General features: G+C 43.3%; 1 protein-coding gene and 1 long non-coding RNA gene across 3 annotated transcripts in view; one reads left to right on the plus strand and one right to left on the minus strand.

Annotated features, from left to right (window-relative positions):
* The window catches only part of LOC309371323, a 93,546-nt gene that overhangs the window by 14,383 nt on the left and 59,347 nt on the right, over window positions 1-19,816 (plus strand). The window lies entirely within an intron of this gene.
* Window positions 2,383-14,042, minus strand: LOC309370537 (uncharacterized protein). 2 transcript variants are annotated; one of them, XM_081912374.1, is made up of 8 exons: window positions 13,795-14,042; window positions 10,766-10,977; window positions 9,113-9,229; window positions 8,501-8,608; window positions 6,129-6,245; window positions 4,766-4,882; window positions 3,961-4,044; window positions 2,383-2,946 (listed from the first exon to the last, which is right to left on the minus strand). In XM_081912374.1, exons 2-8 carry the CDS (start codon window positions 10,959-10,961, stop codon window positions 2,570-2,572), a joined length of 1,116 nt encoding a protein of 371 aa, XP_081768500.1. In that variant the 5' UTR covers window positions 10,962-10,977; window positions 13,795-14,042; the 3' UTR covers window positions 2,383-2,569. The 2 variants fall into 2 exon arrangements, with proteins under 2 accessions (XP_081768500.1, XP_081768499.1); XM_081912373.1 differs by having other exon boundaries at window positions 13,791-13,850.

The following is a 19,816-nucleotide window of genomic DNA, read 5'->3' on the forward strand; positions in this document are numbered from 1 at the left end:
CCGTTCTTAACCTGAAACTGTTCTTAACCTGAAGCACCACTTTAGCTAATGGGGCCTCCTGCTGCCGCCATGCCGCTGGAGCACAATTTCTGTTCTCATTCTGAAGCAAAGTTCTTAACCTGAGGTACTATTTCTGGGTTAGCAGAGTCTGTAACCTGAAGCGTATGTAACCTGAAGCGTATGTAACCTGAGGTACCACTGTATTGGTAGCCAGCATGGTTCACGACCTGTTGTTCCTCAACCATTGTTTCATATAGTTCTTTTGTTCCATTCACAGGAACAACTATTATTTTAGTAGTGTGCCAGTAAATATTGCCTCTGAGAGTGATGAGTGCCTTTCTCAAATCAATGAACCCCCCAAGCACCTTTTTAAAAGGCACTGTTGGAATGGGGCTTTGGAGGACTCATCTGAAGCTTGGCCATGTATTTTCATTCCCACCCACAGCACCATCCATGTTGTTCCCTGCCATGGGTCTTCATTTTGCTCTGAGTGCTTATGCTGGAGTGCCTCAGGAAGTGAGGCCCCCGCTCTTGCCTTGAGGTGGACAAGTGACCTAATGGTCATCCCAGGGACTTGATCTAGAACCTTCTCTGGTGGCCTCCATCTGACACGGCAGGTTTCCCACCGCTCGGCACATCCCTGTGCTGCTAGATGATGGCTGTCGTCTCTCACATTTCTGCCAAGCCATCTTCCACCCACCTCTCGTGCAGGCTTGGGGGGGGGGAATTCATGGGCTTTGCTGAAATTACTTGATCCATATTTGCTCCACTTCAGACAGCAGAATCGGACACAACTGGTCACCAAGCAGCTCAAAGTTTTGATGGCAGCCCTAGTGAAGGAGGTTTAAGAATTGAAAGCAAATTTCAAGAAAATCACTTGATGCACCTTTTGTTTGACTCTACCATTTCAGTCCATGTGAAGGGGGATAGCACATGATGCTCCCCAACTAAAAACGCTCTTTTGCAAAGACAACAGTAGAAGTTGCTGGAAAGCACACAGGTAGTGTAATTTATTTTGTTAAGAAGGAACCGCCACCGCCACTTTAGGAAAGGTGAATAAATCGTCGTTGTTTTTTTTAAAAAGATGTCATATTGTCCAGATTGCTAAAGCAGAATAAATTTTGTTCAGTATTTGAACTACATTTCCAGTCAATATTTGTTTTGGAGAAGGGCAAGTTAGCTTATCTTAAAACACCATCTAGAAACACAGTGAGAGATGTTTGATTTACTGTGGTCAAGGCTGTACAGCTTTCGCCTTGCAATCATACACGTATAACTTACTAACAATGCCCTAATATTACAGCCTATAGTTGCAAAATACTTTCTCAACTGAGGTCATTTCCAAATTACCTACATATTGAGCATTCATCCTGATTTGTTTGCGGGGAGGTAAGATGATATCCTCTATTAACTAAGCAAAACTTTGTACACTACCACCCAAAATATCCAACCCCGGGCATTGTCGTTTGGCTGAGTATGAACCATTAGCACAAATACTTGTTATGTCCAATTCCACCCAGTTTATTTTTCATCAGTGGAAATATAATCAGCATGAATTATAGTGCAAGTGAGTCAGAAAGTGAAATCTATCTGGATGCAGAGAATGTTGTGCAAGTTCTTGGGGAAATGATGAACCATTGTGGAATTTAATATGTGTATGTCTTTCCAATGTTTGCTCAAATGTGCATCAGACAATGGAATAGAAAGGCAGCATTGTTTACCACATTCTGGTGTATATCCTATTGGAAGCAATGGCGTAGCTGGTCAGTTTACATGGTTGGGTGTGAATACCAATGAGGATCTGATTTGCACAAGTGGTAGGCCATGAGGCAGAACAGTGGAAAGCAGGTTCTGGCCAGCCCTCGTTAGTGAAATGATTCAGTACTTTCTCATCCATCTCTACCTCAGATAAATGCTCCTAGGAATGCTTACTCATATGATGAAAATACTTCTGTTTGCTCCAAGAAAATCTCTTTTAATAAACAGTTTTGAAAATATAAATATAAAAATATCCGGTGCATGTAAAAATCCCCCCACCCACATCAAAAGCAATGCACCCCACTTAGGGGGGAAAAAAATACCCACAAACCATTTTCAACTTCAGATTTACAAGAAAGACCTTACATTTCATTCTGAATGTGCGTCTTCAGCGGAAAACGGATCATGATTTATTGATATAAGCCCATCAATCTACATAGTACTTTATATAGTAACACAAGCAAGAAGAAAGGTGCTGCCTGAAGGAGCTTCCTCTTCCTCTCCTCTCCTCCCAGGCAAATCCCACAAAATGCCCTTACAACTCAGTTAAAAACAGTTGAAACACTAATTTTTTTTTTATAAAGGATTTTTTTTTTAAAAAAAATTAAAAGCAATTTAAGCAGCAGTCCTTATAAAACCTGTCAGGTCCTGCCCTGGCCCAATGGCTATGTTATGTGTGCACATATGTCAATATACTAAAACAAAAAAGGATTAACAAAATAATGATTAATGTCTACAGATAAAAAGCAAACACAGTACTGAAGCTTGTGGCTGGGTTGAGCTCTTTTTTTTTTTTTTTTAAACAAATGGCCTAAAATTCACAGAGTATTAGCCTCTTTTCCCCGCAGGCCCGGTCGTTCCACTTTCCATTCACATAAACTTCTACACAGTTCTCCCTGCCCTTTTCATTATTGGGTTCTCCCTGCAACCAGTTGGAGTAAACGATGGCATCGCCATTCAGGTACCTAAATTTCCCCTCTGTCTGGATATCAGTTACCCCAAGAAAGACCGACTTGTTATGCTGAACAACTATCTGTTGGATGGCTGTGTTCTCCGCAGCATTTCTGGGGGCGGCCAGCTGGCCCCCAGCTTGCAGACACTTTTGCTTCAGGTCATCAAAGGTGCCTTCGTAGCCACTGGTGACGAATACTTTGTTACCGACAATTCGCCCTCCTGGGAATGCTGCAACTAAAACAAACAAAGGGAGTGGGCATCAGGTTGATAGTCAGCCACTGTGTTTTGCAAAGCCAATAAATGGATGGCAACCTCTGCTATTTGTAACCCACAGAAATCTTGGATTTGGATAATGCTTTTAGCAACAAGAGGGACACGGGTGGCGCTGTAGGTTAAAACCACAGAGCCTAGGACTTGCCGATCAGAAGGTTGGCAGTTCGAATCCTCACAATGGGGTGAGCTCCCGTTGTTTGGTCCCAGCTTCTGCCAACCTAGCGGTTTGAAAGCACACCCAAAAGTGCAAGTAGATAAATGGGTACCGCTCCAGCAGGAAGGTAAATGGCGTTTCTGTGCGCTGCTCTGGTTCGCCAGAAGTGGCTTAGTCATGCTGGCCACATGACCCGGAAGCTGTACACTGGCTCCCTTGGCCAGTATAGCGAGATGAGCGCTGCAACCCCAGAGTCGGTCACTACTGACCTAATGGTCAGGGGTCCCTTTACCTTTACTTTAGCAACAAGATGATTAATGCCATCCTATGTAGAATCAAGAGAACCCTCATAGCACCTTAGCTGTGGCCACAAAGGTAACAATTGAAAATTGATGGTGCACCTGGCTCTGGCCAGGCTACAGCACATGCAAAAGAAACCCCGGTGTTTACATTTTCTTCACCGAATTTTCAAAATGTTGCAGTTATTTTGCCGGAAAGGAAAACGGATCTTTAAAAAGGGGGTTCGGATAACGCTGCAAAAGACTAGGGATAACCTACACAATTTATCCCTGTGCTTATTGAGTTTGTGCTGCGATCATAATCTTGCAAAGACAATGTTGCTGCTGGTTCTCTAATGCTACAACAAGGGAATGATGCATGCATGTGCTGGAATCTAAGGGTTAAGAGGAACATTCCTGTGCTATCACATATAATGTACCCATAGACTGTATGTTGGTACTGGTTCTCTGTTAAGGGGCCAAATGGACCAAGGAAGATTGCAAAAGACGGTTCACAATTTTTCTGTTACATGCAACATTTACCTTTTTGATATTTGGAGAAACTGGCTTGCAAGGCTCTTAGCTGCCCCTCTAGGTCACTGACTCGTTTTTTCATAAGGTTGACCTCTGAGAAATAATAAAATGATCATGATCTGCAGTACTGTAGTAATATGCGGTAAACAATATATTGCACACAGTGTGGGTGTGAAACATTTTGTTAAACCAAATGCCACCCCTGTCTCTCCAACTTCCACCCACCCAGGAATAGTAAAAAATGCCAGACAATCCAAATGGCACAACACAATAAACATGTTGTCACAATCAATCAATTGCTGCCATAATTAATTAATTCATCATTCATTAATTCTATGGAAATCTAAATAATATTATGCTATATTAAATACATAATTTCAGTGTAGAACCAACTGGAAATGAATTTGTACATTAGTGAATATTGGGTGGTGAACTCTTACTAGATCTGTTTTGCTTGTGTGTTGGTGTATGCATGTGCGTATGGATGGTATGAATTATACGATTAATGGCTCAGTGGTATTAATGTCCATCAATGGTAAACGTTTGCCCTTTTTTGAAAGAAGGCTTTGTTTATACAGATACATGTATCCATCGTTTGATCCCTTTATCAGACCTTCCTGTTAAGGCCCAAACTAGAATAAATACACCCCCCCCCCCGAATGATCTGGAATTAAATACACTCTCATTCGAGTTGTGTGATTTTTTTTTTAAAGTTAGATCCACCCTGATTGTTCACTTAAACTTTCCCTCAATAATCAGAGTTACAAAATTCACATGGATTGCACCAACTTTAACAAAAGGCTACCCTCCTTACCTGAGAGACCGCTGTCACCCTTGGTCCCTTTGTCACCTACAGATCCTTTATCTCCTTTGGATCCAGGAGATCCTGGTTTCCCCACTGGCCCTTGGGTACCAGTTGCTCCTTGTAATCCTATGGAGATAATAATAATAATAATAATAATAATAATAATAATAATAATAATAATAATAATATTTATTATTTATACCCTGCCCATCTGGCTGGGGTTCCCCAGTCACTCTGGGCAGCTTCCAGCACACATGAAAACATAATAAGATGTCTAACATTAAAAACTTATTGATACAGGATTTTTAAAAAAGCCTAGCAAGTTAGTTAGTAGGTGGCTTCTGTTTTCCTATGCATGTTAACATCTGATAAACAGCCATAGCCAATTGGTTTAAAAGGTAGTATGCAAATCACCCATCTTTTCTTTTCGTTAACTGGAAAGGAGTGTCAGAGGTTGACATTGAGCAGAAGATGAGCAAGGGCTTGGCATTACACCTGGCACCCCTGGGGCAGAGCCCTTGGGCACTGGTAAGATGAGTTACCATTTTAAATTCCCCAAAGTGACATGGAAAGCTCTGGAGCCCCGCGGAGTATTGAAACAGCAGTCCCGGGGGGTGTGTGTGCGGGGGGAGTGAGTACAGACATTTTCAATGCTCAGTATGCCCTGGAGTGATGCTATATTAGGGGTATTGTGGGGAATTTAAAATGAACATTTTTTTCATTGCAGGTGGAGTCCCACTGACCTGGGAGGGCATTCAATCCTAGGGCAATTTGCTCCTCAAATTCAGAGCTGAATCTGAGGAGTTCCAGTTTCCTTAAAAAAAAAAAAAGTCATCTAAGTTAGTGCCCAGCTGAAAATCCCTCAGACTAACTATACACTACATCAAGAAGTTATTTCTGTTGTCTCTTCGGAACCTTTCTCTCTCTCTCTCTCTTTTTAAAAATAATTTTTATTAAATTTTCCATTTTAACAATTCAATCAAATCACATTAAATATTCCAAATAATAATAATACATATCATATAGTCAAAATATTCTGCCAAATTATAATTTTTTATTGGGGCTTCCCATGCTTCAAGTTCAGTGGGGCTCTGATCATCTTATATCTCTACTGCCTTGAGTTTCCAATAGTTCTTTAATTCTTCCTGTTGTTACCTTTCCTTCGTTCATGGCCTCTGAGTTGTTTCCACAGGCGAGTTGAAGTAAGCAATGACATGCTTCTGTGTGAAATTTGTCTGCTTGGCACTCCGCCTATTGTTTGCTGAATATCTTCACACGCTGGTGTTTATGCCGAATTAATCCAACTCTTCGGAACCTTCCTCATGCCATCAAAATGTTTGTTCAGATGCACCTTTTCATCCACACCACTTACCTCTTTCTCCTACATCTCCTTTTGCTCCCTTTTCGCCCACTGGGCCTCTGTCGCCTTTGGGCCCAGCCACACCTGTGTCACCTTTGGGACCTTGGGCACCAGTAGCTCCTTTCAAACCTACAGAAATATTGAATGGGGAGGGGAGAATCAACAAAAATGGAAGGTACTTTGTAACGATCACAAATGCAAAAGTCGGTAAATAATTTCAGCTCAGCCCTAGTTTGTCTGTTGTTGTTGCTGCCCTTCATCGAAAGATCACAGGGAAGTTTACAATATAAAAACAAAAAAATTCACACAATAGTAACAAAATACCAGCCCACCTATCCGGTTTAAAAGGTCATAGATTGGGCATAGGCAAACTCGGCCCTCCAGATGTTTTGGGACTACAACTCCCATCATCCCTAGCTAACAGGACCAGTGGTCAGGGATGATGGGAGTTGTAGTCCAAAACATCTGGAGAGCCGAGTTTGCCTATCCACGTCATAGATGGTTTAATTAGCCAAAGGCTGGGAGAAGAGGAATGCTTTTGCCTAAAGATATGTAACAAAGGTGCCAGGCGAGCCTCTCTGGAGAGGGCATTCCACAAACAGGGAGCCTGGTCTCAAGTTGTTGCCCTCTGGGCTTCTTGTAGAGGAGGCACATGAAGAAGGCCTCAGATGATGATTGTACTGTCTGGCTCAGCTCATATGGGAAGAGGCGGCCTCCATCTTAGGTTGGACATTCTCACAGAAATGATAGCTCCAGTGTTTATATACTATCTTTGGTTTGTATTGAGGATATGATAGTCACAATTTTATGATTAGGGGGTAGTCCTGTTAGTCTGGTATGCCAAAACAAACAATGATGAGGCTATGGTACTGCAGGGGTAGTCAATATGGTTCCCTCCCAAGGTGAGCTACAACTTACACCATCCTTGCCATTGGTTTTGCTGAATGGGGCTGATGGGTTCCAACAACCTCCCATGTTGACTACCCCTGCTTTAGAAACTAGCAAATATATCATAGCACAAGCTTTTCTGGACTAGTGTCAGATGCATTTGATGAAGTGGCCTTTATCACTACATTTTATAACTTGCATGTTGCCAGAACATGACTTCAGAAGCTGGCTGTCACAGATCACAATCTTTTTGTGACCTCAGCCAATCGCCTAACAATAGGAGTCAAGCTTGAGAACTGTCAGCCTATGATGTATTTGCTTGTTCTTTCATTGGCATCCATGATAGATGTACAGTTTTGGAGGTCTGTTCTTAACCTGAAACTGTTCTTAACCTGAAGCACCACTTTAGCTAATGAGGTCTCCTGCTGCTGCTGTGCTGCCGCCGCACAATTTCTGTTCTCATCCTGAAGCATAGTTCTTATCCCAAGGTAATATTTCTGGGTTAGCAGAGTCTGTAACCTGAAGCGTATGTAACCTGAATCGTATGTAACCCGAGGTACCACTGTATATATAGAGGGAAACATCAGAGGTATGGGCATTTTATGGTTGCTTTCTCCACACATAGCATTTATAACTTGGAAACTGTACCATACTAAGTATCTGGACAACAGGGTGGATGTGAACATTTTTAGTGTATTCTTTTAAAATCTGTGGCTGGGATCCAAAAAAAGCTACTTAGGCATGCTTAAGGACTTGGACTGACATTTAGGTCTTTTTACTTCTTTTGTTGGATGGTGGGTCTCCAGGGATAACACAAATGACTGTTTGAGAAGCAGAAGCCCCCAACCCTGTCAGCATCGCCCTTGAGCCAGTACCACCAACTGGACTCATCCACCTCAGCCCCGACTGGGCTAGGCGAGCTGGGCAGCACTTCCAGAGACCACCTTCTGGACAGGAACAGGTCAAAGTGCTGTGGACTCACAGCTTAGAGTTGTGAGCACCAGATTCACTTCCACAAGAATACAGTCGTCGCACAGCAGAGTATAGCAGAGTATAAACGACTCGGAGAGCAGCTCTGTAGAATATCTTCTTTATTCTATCTACAACTATTATACAACTATATAACAGAGCTTAATGAGGTCCAAGCATAAATGAATGCTGCACTACACTGAGTGTCTGCGGCTGCTCTTAGCAGCAACCTTATCTCTACACACGATCTCTAACACTCAGTCTCTCTCTCTCCGACACACTGACTTACTGACTGACTGACTCACTCTTTGATGTGGTGCTGGAGCAGAATAAGTAGAGAGCAGAACACTGCCCCTCCTCTCTGGAGAATCAGCAGACTCATCAGGAGATTCTTGGATATGGGAGGGGTGAAATCTCCTCAAACCCCACTGCGTGTGCAGAAGTAGTTGTATGCTCCTTTGGATCCTGGCCACTGTGGTATATTGAACCCTCTAGCAGAAATCCAACTATTTAGCACTTAGGATTACCTGTTTCTCCCTTGATGCCTTTTTCACCTTGTGGGCCGTTGTTGCCTTGTGCTCCAGAGGGGCCGACGCTTCCTGGAGGACCCTGCAAACCTCGAATTCCACGCGGTCCTACTCAAAAGAAAGAGGTTTTGTGAGCAGGCAGAGATATACACCAAAGAGGGAAGGTCTCCTGTGTTGAGTTGCAGTGCATCAGGAGCTCCTGGGCCTTAGAACTGGGAACACAGAAATGTGCATGCCATTGTCCCAATTTGGTATGTCTTCAGAGTGGTGGAGGACGCTGTCTTAACACTAGTGTTGAAATAAGTTTCAACTGGAAGTCTGGTGAGGTTCTGTACATGGACTGGGGTATGGGCACCATCTTGTCTTTCATCTCAGGCAGCAAAATGCCTTGGGACAGTCCTGTACTGGGAGCAAGGGAAGAGCACCTTGGTGGGTTTGTACTCCCTTCCAGGGAAAATGTTTGATGTGCCCAATGGGCAGGATGGCCTTCTAACAAGACAGATGTAGATAAAAATATTTAATTTCTTGTAAATATTTGATTTCTTGAAATAATATCTAGCTTTTGTTGAATTTAATGCAATACAATGCCATTTAGTCAACAACACTCCTTACCCATTGCTCCAGCATCTCCTTTGGGTCCTTGCTCTCCTTGGGTCCCCTTTTCTCCTTGTGGTCCAGCTGGTCCCATTTTTCCGGGAGGACCAAGAATTCCTCTTGGTCCTGCCATCCCTGGCATTAAGTGGAAGAATGAAAAGTGGGGTTATCTTAATGATAAAGCTTACATATGAGAGGAATGCAATACATAATAACCCAAGGAAGAAGTTTGAGAGGTGGGCCTTGTTTTTACAGTCTTGGGTCATCATCTTTTCCAGTCTTGGGTCATCATCATTGATAAGTTATCTAGGGTTGCCATATTTCAAAAAGTGAAAATCTGGATGGAGAAGTTGTTGAGCTTTTTTGGCTATACAATGGTACCTCGGGTTAAGAACTTAATTCATTCTGGAGGTCCGTTCTTAACCTGAAACTGTTCTTAACCTGAGGTACCACTTTAGCTAATGGGGCCTCCTGCTGCCATCGCCGCCGTCCAATTTCTGTTCTCACCCTGAAGCAAAGTTCTTAACCCAAGATACTATTTCTGGGTTAGCGGAGTCTGTAACCTGAAGCATCTGTAACCCGAGGTACCACTGTAGTTGCAAAAATGACACTGCTGACATCAGTTGCCATATGTCTGCCTTGACATTTAGCCGATTTCCACGCAGACACTGCTTCCGTCTACAGTATTCCAGGTATGTCTGGGAAATTCTGGATATATGGCAATCCTAAAGTTAGCCAAGGCAGCTACATTCAAGGTGGCTGTGGGTGTTGCCATACATCCACCAGATGACGTTCCCATCCCCTCCCTATATTTGCTTTCTCCTCTTTTGCCTTTTCCTTCTCTGTTTGGCATCATGTCCCTCTTAATCCAGTGAGAGGAGGAGAAATGCAGAACATCATACGGTCTTGCCCTTCTAGCCCTCACTGTCGATGGACCTACACAGTCTTTACAGTATCAATTTGAAAACTTAAGATTCATTTTTATATTGATGTCATGCAACTTTGCTTTTATGTTGTCTTGGTAGAATTTTTACGCTGTTTGCATGTCCAGGCGTCGTGACCCTGCCGCACCTACCCGGTGGAGAAAAACCAGTCAAGACACATTCTTTTGAGTTGAATAAGAGCACAGCTTTATTGGTTGCAGATGTAAGAGGTTTGTCATAGTCATTGGGTATATCCTATAACAACCAACCTGCCTGCTGGAAGTATCTTCTCCATGGGGTCTACCCTGAGGCAAGGAGGTCCTATGACTTACATCAAATAGGTATATTTCTGTCAGGATCTCCACCTTGAAGGGCACTATGGCTCTAGCCCCCGCCAGGGAATCTGGATAGAAGCATCTCCTCCAGGATCCTTTTAACAGGATACCCCTTTCCCTCGGAAGGGCAGCAAGAGGGTTACAACCTCCCCTCCAACCAAGACTAAGGCTTTTACCCTCAGGTGGTGGTTTAGGCATTGGATAAGCCTAAGTCATGGTCAGAGAAGAGGTTGTCTTAACATTGAAAACTAACTGATATTTATCACAAGGCAATGTAATTGGGGGTCATCATGAAGTTGCATCATAAGCCACTTTTGCTTAAATTATGTGGGACTGCATGATTTCCTGTCTTTTTTTCCTCCGATGTGTGAATCAAAAGCTGATCCTCAAAGAATGGGAGCTCTTTTCCATACCTTGTTCTCCCTTGTCCCCTTTTGGTCCTTGGACTCCATCTCTCCCATTTATCCCTGGTAACCCTTTCTCAGCTGGTCCACATACAACCAGTGAGCAGGCATTCCGATCCAAGTTCTGTATAACTTGCGGTGAGCCCTGGAATGATGCTGGTGAAAATTGCGAAACCAACACAGAGAGCGTTAGAAGCACCAGCATTGTTCAGTGGTTTGACCTGGGGCAGAAAGATAAAAATTAAAGAGGTAGAGGGAGGAGAAAAGAATTAACCCAAACCCAACTGTACCAATTATAATGCACTCCAATGAAATGAAGGCCGGCTATATGAACAAGGATTTAAAATATTGTGGATAAACTGTTGTTTAATAGATTGAAGTAGGAGGATTATGCACCATTTCCAACACTCTTTTAATTTTCTTTTGTTTCTTTATCTCTTGAACAGCTACACACAATAAGAAAGTTTTTATGAAAGGTAGGAGAACCCATTGGCCATGCTGCCTTGGGCTGATGCAAGTTGGAGCCCAAGAGCACCCAGAAGACGCCTCATGCCTATCATAATAGCTAGCACTTATATTATTACTATTATTGTCAATAATAATAATAATAATAATAATAATAATAATAATAATAATATAACCAACCCTTTGCCAGCAGGTTCCAGGGTGCACTTTAAATTCAGTATTATGAACAGGTGTTGTTGTTTTTTTTAAAAAAATTGTGATACAAAACAAACAAACAAACAAGGAAAAGTACATATAGAGTCTCCGCTTTCAATTCAAAGTGTCTTTTCATAGTTCGTTTACATTCAGTATGAGACTCTATTGTCATAGACTTTGGGGGAAAATAGAGGGGAGAGAGAGGGTTGTGGGGTGATGGGCTTTTCATTCTTTTGCATAGTGTTTCTGCAGGGTTTTTGTGTCAGCGTCTCATGAGTAGGTCCTTTATTTATATAGTTGTTTGCTTTTATTGACATTGTGAGAGACTGGAGGGTCTAAAGTTTGGTTGACTACGTTTGGTTGGTTGCAGTGTAGTTTATTTGCATGTTAGTGTGCAGGCTTTTTTGTTGTTGTGTCAGGTTATCCATATTGGTTTGTAAGTTGTTGGGGAGGGGTTATGTCAGTTAAAGCAAGTTACAATCTCAGGTATGGGGTGTGGTGTCCTGAAACCACATATCTCAGGTGTCAAAGGGCAGGGTTAGAGACATGTATTTAGCATTCAACAAAAACTGTATAGTGAAAGTTCCAGACACACTTCTTCACATAAGGCATATTTCAAGAGTGCCATACTAGATCCTATTTAGGAAAGAATAAGATTCTGCACTCTACTAGGGATGAGATTTTCTGCAAATTGCAGTGTCAAGCTTATCTGCATGGTTCCCTCCCCCCAAAAACCCACCCCTCCTACATCACTCCTTGATCTTGATGAGAAGTGGGCTATTTATTTATTTTAACTGGTTCTGCTAAAAATACAAATAAGACTCACACATATTAAATGCATTCTTATGCGTATCATATTACACATGTATTATGTGCTATTCAACCAAGTTTTACTTGGAGACTAAGTAGTGGAACTAAATTAGTCATGTTCCCTAATTTCAGCAGGTTTGCTCTGAGTAAAACTTGGTTAAATACCAATTGTTATTTGCATATACATTCCGTGTTTCCTAAAGTAGCAAGCACATAAAGAGATCCATAAAGGAATGCATGTAACTGTGTTAAAAACATGCATGTAGTAATCTTTATAATACATGCAGAAAGATAGTACAGTAGTACCTTGGATGCCAAACGCCTTGCAAGTCAGACGTTTTGGCTCCCAAATGCTCAAAACCTGGAACTGAGTGTTCCGATTTGGGAACATTCTTTGGAACCTGAACATCCGACGCAACTTCCATGGCTTCTGATTGGCTGCAGAAGCTTCCTGCAGCCAATCAGAAGCCGCACCTTGGTTGCCAAACGTTTTCGGAAGTTGAACGGACTTTGGGAACAGATTCCATTCAACAACCAAGGTACGACTGTATATTGGACTATTCCATTGAATTTGTTTTACTTCTGAGGTACCTCTGTACTGCATAGGGTTAGCAGGCACTAACTAGGCTTTGGGAAGGAGGAGGGAGAACTCTAGAACCTTGTCAGGGCCCTCACACCTCCTTCCTGAAGCAAGCGTTTACTTGGCTTTGGGAAGGAGGTAGGAAGGTGCCTTCCTGGCCCTGCACACTCTGGGGGAGAACCGCCTGCAGTTCCAGGTTCAGTCTCCAGCATCTTAAATCCTGGAAAGTTGCTAGATGGACTGATCTGATTAAATAGACGTTGACTTCTGTAGCTGGAGATGCCCACAACTGAACCTGGGATTTTCTAATACAAAGCATGGGCTGTACCACTGATCTATGGCCCTTCCCCTATTATGCTTCAGCAAGCATCTCTGGGCTAAATTGAGTTGATAGAAAACATGAAACCAGAAGGTTATGAAGGGGATGCTGACACCAGGTGACTATATGCAAAGCAGGCAGTTCCCAGCTCTAACTAAGAGGGTATCTCAGCCAGTGGAACTTTTATCACCTGGGTAGGGCAAGCTATACTTGGCCAAAATACCATTTTCCCTGCATAATTCTAAAAGGAATAGAAATGCCTTCTTCCTTTGCAACGGAATGCCTCCTTCCTAACAATACATTCAAAAGGACAATTTGCCAACTGCATTTAAATCAGGGTGTTAAGCAAAATGGATCAAGATACTAACAAATTACATTGCTGTTGGACACAAAATCAACTCGTCGTTAAATCTGGAGCTAATTATTAGATAAGCGCAGGCAGATGTGAAAGGCTGATACGGAAAGCACTTAATAATCAAAGGATGGATTATCAATGAAGGGAGAGTTAAGGCGGCAGATCTAGCTCTGGTTGAAATTAATCAAAATCCATGGAGCACAATGCAATCTGACCCGTTTGAACAAGGAACTGGCGGCAGTCTTCAATATTGCATGTATTTCAATCGCATAGCCATCATTAAGGAAGGACAAATTAAAAATCTACTCACTCACTTTGACGTTTCTGGTGCTCTACAAAGGCCCGGACAGGAATCATCCATTAGGAGTTCAGCCTTCCTTTTATAGGCTACGAGTTAAGTAACAGAGGCTTTGGTTTCTCAATCATGTGACCTCACAGGAAACTTATAGGCAATTTATAACACTTCGGGAGCTGTTGGCCTCTTTCAACGTTGTGTAGCTGATAAGAGATGCACAGAACAAAGGATGGGATTTCCCATGGCTTGCAAAATGTAAGGCATTTGTCTTTTGGAGCAAAAGGGCTGGGGGCTCAAATATGCTAGAATATTTTTACTATGCAGGACATCAAGCAGCATATCTTGCCAGTAACAGGACTCAATGGTCAGGGTTTCCCCAGATATGGCTAATGACCCCACTGGAACCCAAGAACCATAGAATTGTAGAGTTGGAAGGGACTACGAGGGTCATCTGGTCCAACCCACTGCAATGCAGGAATCTTTTACCCAAAGAATGATAGGGTAAGTGATGGTTGAGTGGTTGACTCGTAGCTGAGTGTGTGAACAGACTCCATGGAAAAGCATTGCATTTGAGGCATTGCCCAGTGATGTGAAAACCTGGAACTGGTTCGTGCGTGTTCAAGCTTTGATGACTGCAGCATCAGAAAAGAACAAGTGTCTTGTCCTGCTCCTAGAGTCTGGTTGGCTGGCTCCTTTAGGAAGCTAGGCTAGAGAGGATGTTGGTTTGATCCAGCAGGTTTTATATATCCTCATGCTCTCAGAGCATAGGTAGCCTACAGATCAGATGTTGTAGACTGCAGCTCCCATCAGCCTCAGTCAGCATGGCCAATAGCCAGGTATGATGGGTGTTGTAGTCTAAAACATCTAGAGGGCACCACGTTGACTACCCATCTTAGACCATATGGCTATCTAGTTTGGAAACCCCAGATGCTCATGGGGAGCCCAGAAATGAGGCTTGAATGCAATAGTGCTCTCCTCATGTGAATGGACCATCATAGATGGTCTCATACACAACGTTGCTCATTGGAGTCAGGTCACATGTTAGCCTGCCCATCAATAAGTGCTCTAAGATGTAAAGTGGCCTTATTCTAAACCTGACCATCCATCTGTTTCATGCTGTACTATCTACTCTCAATGGAAATAGCTGATCCAGTTCTCAAACAGAGTTTACTCCAGCTCTACTACAGTGGTACCTCTGGTTAAGAACTTAATTCGTTCTGGAGGTCTGCTCTCAACCTGAAACTGTTCTTAACCTGAGGTACCACTTTAGCTAATGGGGCCTCCCACTGCCGCCGCGCCGCTGCCACACGATTTCTGTTCTCATGCTGAAGCAAAGTTCTTAACCCGAGGTACTATTTCTGGGTTAGTGGGTCTGTAACCTGAAGTGTCTGTAACCTGAGGTACCACTGTCCTAGAAATTGTCTTACTCACCTTCCCCAATCTTGGGTCCCCAAATGTTCTCAGATTACAATTCCCAGCCAACTCAGCTAATAGTCAAGGATGGTGGAATGTGTGATCCAACAACATTTGGGGACATCTTGGGGAAAGCTTTTCTAACTGTGTATGGTACCAGGGGTAGCTACTTATTTGTGAATAGCATCTACATCACCCTTGTGCTATGACTCCTCCTCGCCATTATGCACATGAAAGAGTGACCTTTTCTGTGGTGTTTGATCTATGATACCTCATTCAGACATGCAAATTGGCACTTTATATAACATGCGATTGCCATGAACGACTTTATAAAATGCTGCTTCTCTCACATCCAGTTGTGCAAGATTTTGGCTCCCTCCCAACTCCTCCCCGTAAAAAGCATGGCATAGCTGAATAACAAGCTCCACCTTACCAAATTGTTGTGCAACATCATGTACTTTTGGGAGTGCTTAAGGAACTCCAAATATGTTATAATCACCCATGGGTAATCCTGCCAACGCCCCTTTGAAAGAGAGACACACACGGTTTTTTCACACAAAGATTTTCTTCAACAACAGTATTTCACCAGGCATTCTAAAGCCGATCCATTTCCATAAGCTTTCTGACCCCTCCTCTCCCTGAGCTCTGAGTCTCCAGCTTTAAAAACCAGCGGTTAAAATGGTGCTTTCTGAAACAGCAGTATATTAAGTACCTGGCATGTGCTTATGCATTGTTTGCAAAATCCATAGCTTAGTACTTTTTCAGCATATTTCTGTCTCTTGCGAAAACGTTTCAGCAAAGTAAATGGAACCTCCTTAACGCTCATGTCAACAGTCAGACTAGTGCTTCTCAGAGCCCCAGGACCACCCTGTAATTTCCTTCCTGTGATTCCATACTTAAATCATGGCATTTGCTACCACGAGATGTGGTGATGGCCCCTAACATGGATAGCTTTAAAAGGGGATTAGAAATAGTCATGAAGAGTAAGGTTATCAATGGCTACTAGTATGCCTCTGCATAGCAGTTGCTGGGAAATCATGAATGGGATGGGGCTGAGTGGTTGAGCTTGGATAGCTCAGTTGGTTAGAGCAGGGTGCTGATAAGGCCATGGTCGCAGGTTCAATCCCCGTATGGGACAGCTGCATATTTCTACATTGCAGGGGGCTGGACAAGATGACCCTCAGTGTCCCTTCCAACTCTACAGTTCTATGACTACATGACATAAAAGTGAATTCATGTACTAATTGAGCACTTCCTGGAGCTATCGGATTGGCCACTGTGGGAACAGACTGCTAGATGGGGCCTTTGGTTTGGTTCAGCAGCACCAAAGTGCCCCAGCTACTCTGGACAGCTTCCAACAAAATATTGCAAACACTTTAGAAAGTAATGCCAGCATTTTGAATGAGAATTTGTGTGTGTGTCTGTGAGAGAGAATGGACATTGCATTGTCAATGGCCCATTTAGTCCAGCATCCTGTTCCCACACTGGTCCCCAGTGGCCAACCAGATGCCTGTGGGAAGCCAGGAAGCAGAAGATGAACACAACAGCGATCTCCCCTCCCCTGGTTTCCAGCAACCATGGAGGCAAAGCCACAACCATTATAGCTAGTCACCATTGATAACCATCCCCTCCATAAATTTGTCTTTTGAAGCCATCCAAGTTTGTGGCCATCACTGCTGCTTTGGGGAGCATGTTCCATAGATTGACTATGCACTGTAGGGAGAAGTAGTTTCTTTTTTCCATCCTAAATCTCCCAACAGGAACAGCACCAGTCTAATACATCCTAGGAGGGAATTCCAAAGGAGAGATGCCACTATCACTGCACTAAAGGCCTCCTGTCCAATTCTTTCCTCTTCTCCATGTTGAGCTGTTGAGGCATAAATTTCGATTGCATGTTATGTGTGGGCAAGCAGGCTAGTCAGAACTTTTGTGGGCAAGTAAGGTTTGGTTCGGGATGCGGGTGGCGCTGTGGGTTAAACCACAGAGCCTAGGACTTGCCGATCAGTAGGTCGCGGTTCGAATCCCCACGACGGGGTGAGCTCCTGTTGCTCGGTCCCTGCTCCTGCCAACCTAGCAGTTCGAAAGAACGTCAAAGTGCAAGTAGATCAATAGGTACTGCTCTGGTGGGGAGGTAAACGGCATTTCCGTGCACTGCTCTGGTTTGCCAGAAGCAGCTAGTCATGCTGGCCACATGACCTGGAAGCTGTACGCCGGCTCCCTCGGCCAATAGAACGAGATGAGCACCACAACCCCAGAGTCGGTCACGACTGGACCAAATGGTCAGGGGTCCCTTTACCTTTACCCCTTTTAAGGTTTGGTTCATTTGAGCCCTAGTCAGGAAAAATCTCAGGTAAGGTTTGAGTAGGGCCAGCATCTAAAAGGGATGAATGACATTCCATTATTGGGTCACTATGAGCTCACATAACTATTAAACCTACCAGTAATCCAGGAAATGGTTTTACCGCTAATACCACTTTTGCCAATAAGGTACTCTTTGTCTTCCACATGTCTTATATCTCTGGCTGACAATGACCTGCTGTGATGATGTTTTAATTTTAAAGCCATTCTTGGCATATGGAACAAGTTCAAAGGAAAACAGTCTGAAACTGGAGGAACTCTCCAAGATAAAGGAATCGTTTGTGCAAATAAATCCGCGTGGGCAGAGCCAGAGAGGGCGTTGTTACAGAGGCACAAGCATTCCGCCCCTCCTGATCCAGTTGCAGAATTAGACAGCTATTATAGATATAATATGATGAAGAATGGCAACTGGTGTGTGCATCTGAGCTGGGGGGCAGGCAATGGAAGTAAGGAAATAAGGAGATAAGTATTTTATAACTACAGGGTTTCATGCCTTCCTTGTTTACTTGAGTCTTTCCCCAACACTGTGTCAACAGAGTTTAATGGGCTTTACCAGTTCAAAACAACTGCTGTGCAGTAAGGATTATCCTTGTTATTTGTCTAGAAATTTTCAATCTCCTCTTCCCCCACTGATATTAATAGCTTTGCCGGGTGGGGGAAGTCCGGTCTAGTATGAGGAAGGGCCCTGTTAGCACTGGCGCCAGTTGTCGGCATCCACAGGCAGCTCCTAAGACCTCCATACAAAAGCAGAACTCACTGTCACTGAGAGTATGGCTTGTTGGGATGCCAGGCATGTGAGCCACCATTTTAAATTTCCCATAGTTCCCTGGACTGTTATGGTGGGTACTTTCAGGCAAGCACAAATGAGTGGGGGAGGATGCAGCTAACATTTCTTCGTCCCTCCCTCCTTTCTTACCTTGCACTTCTGGTACAAATTGTGACTCAATAACATTTCCCACTTGTACATTATATTATTATTATTATTATTATTATTATTATTATTATTATTATTATTATTATTATTATTATTATACTCCACCCTCCCCAGCCAAGACCGGGCTCAGGGCAGCTAACACCAGGTATGAAAACAATTGATTAAAATACAATTTAAAAACAATATTAAAATACAACATTAAAATGCAGCCTCATTTCAGTAGAAACTCAAATCAAAAACTTTTGGGGGATGAAAACGTCAAATCTTCACCAAGGCCAACTATCCAGACTGGTCCTACATGGGCCAGAAAAAAGCCAGGGAAGTCCCCAAATAGGAGTTCCATCACAGAAGGAGAAAGAAAAAGGAAAGAGGGGGAGGGGATCAAGTTGATTCCAAGCCAAAAGCTTGTGAACGCATAATGTGTCTTGAACCTGTGACAGGATGTCAGGTGGATCCAGCCAATGTGCCTTCAGCAGGGCCAGCCGAACATGTTGTGCTACCCGAGGCAAATAACAAAATAGCCTCTCCCAGAAACCAACTGGAATGTCAGTTGGGTTTTTTTCTTCTTCCAACGCTGGCAATGGGGGAATTCTTCAGGGCACTTGAGGGCAGCAGTCTAGTTTAGTGGGTGGAGGACTGGCAACGTTGGACACAGAACTCTGCCCTATATAATAGGGGGGCATGACTGGGAGGCTGCAGGTCATTGCCCACACCCCGCTGGCAATATCTGCTCCCTAAGGCAGTTTCTGCACTCTTCATAGTAATAGTCTGGCCCCGGTTATCACCTGGGTCTACCTAAAGGAGGAACTGTAGGGAGACCAGCCAAGGAAGCCTCCTTGTATTTAAAAAACCCCACTGGGATCCCTGCCATGCAGCAGATTGCCTTTGCCGTCCTGACAATCTTCATTCATCTCACCCTGCCCTCAGCTAACATAGGATCTGCCCAAAGTGCCTTAAACACATGCAATGTCTTATATAAAGCATGTTATGATTGTCTCAATGCGTAGGCAGGAGAAATGACAAATTAAAAATAAATCCTAACACAGGCCTTCGTAGGGGGAACATATATTTTTTTCTTGCACATACCAACCTTTGCTATTGGTGGAGGCACAGTCTGCCTCTCTCCAGCTGGCAGTGACACAATGTTCCTGAGAGAACACAGCAATTCTTCTCTGAGGAAATTAATACCTTTGTGAGATTTAGTGTTAGGAGAAAAGCACGGCTCAATTTACCTGCATGCAAATTAAATCAGAAAACCCCAACCAAACTGGAGATCCCATTGTACCATTATGGGGGAGCTTCTCAAATGCAAAAAGTGTGTGTGAGAGAAAGGAGG

The sequence above is a fragment of the Podarcis melisellensis genome (assembly GCF_964234715.1).
Source record: "Podarcis melisellensis genome assembly, chromosome: 5".
Classification (NCBI taxonomy): Eukaryota; Metazoa; Chordata; class Lepidosauria; order Squamata; family Lacertidae; genus Podarcis; species Podarcis melisellensis.

Coding starts and splice junctions, on each gene's coding strand:
- LOC309370537 (XM_081912374.1), bottom strand. CDS start 10,961: ATGCTGGTGCTTCTAACGCTCTCTGTGTTGGTTTCGCAATTTTCACCA. Junction 9,230..10,765: donor AGGGGACAAGGGAGAACAAG/GTATGGAAAAGA, acceptor ACTTAATGCCAG/GGATGGCAGGACCAAGAGGA. Junction 8,609..9,112: donor AGGAGATGCTGGAGCAATGG/GTAAGGAGTGTT, acceptor TCTTTTGAGTAG/GACCGCGTGGAATTCGAGGT.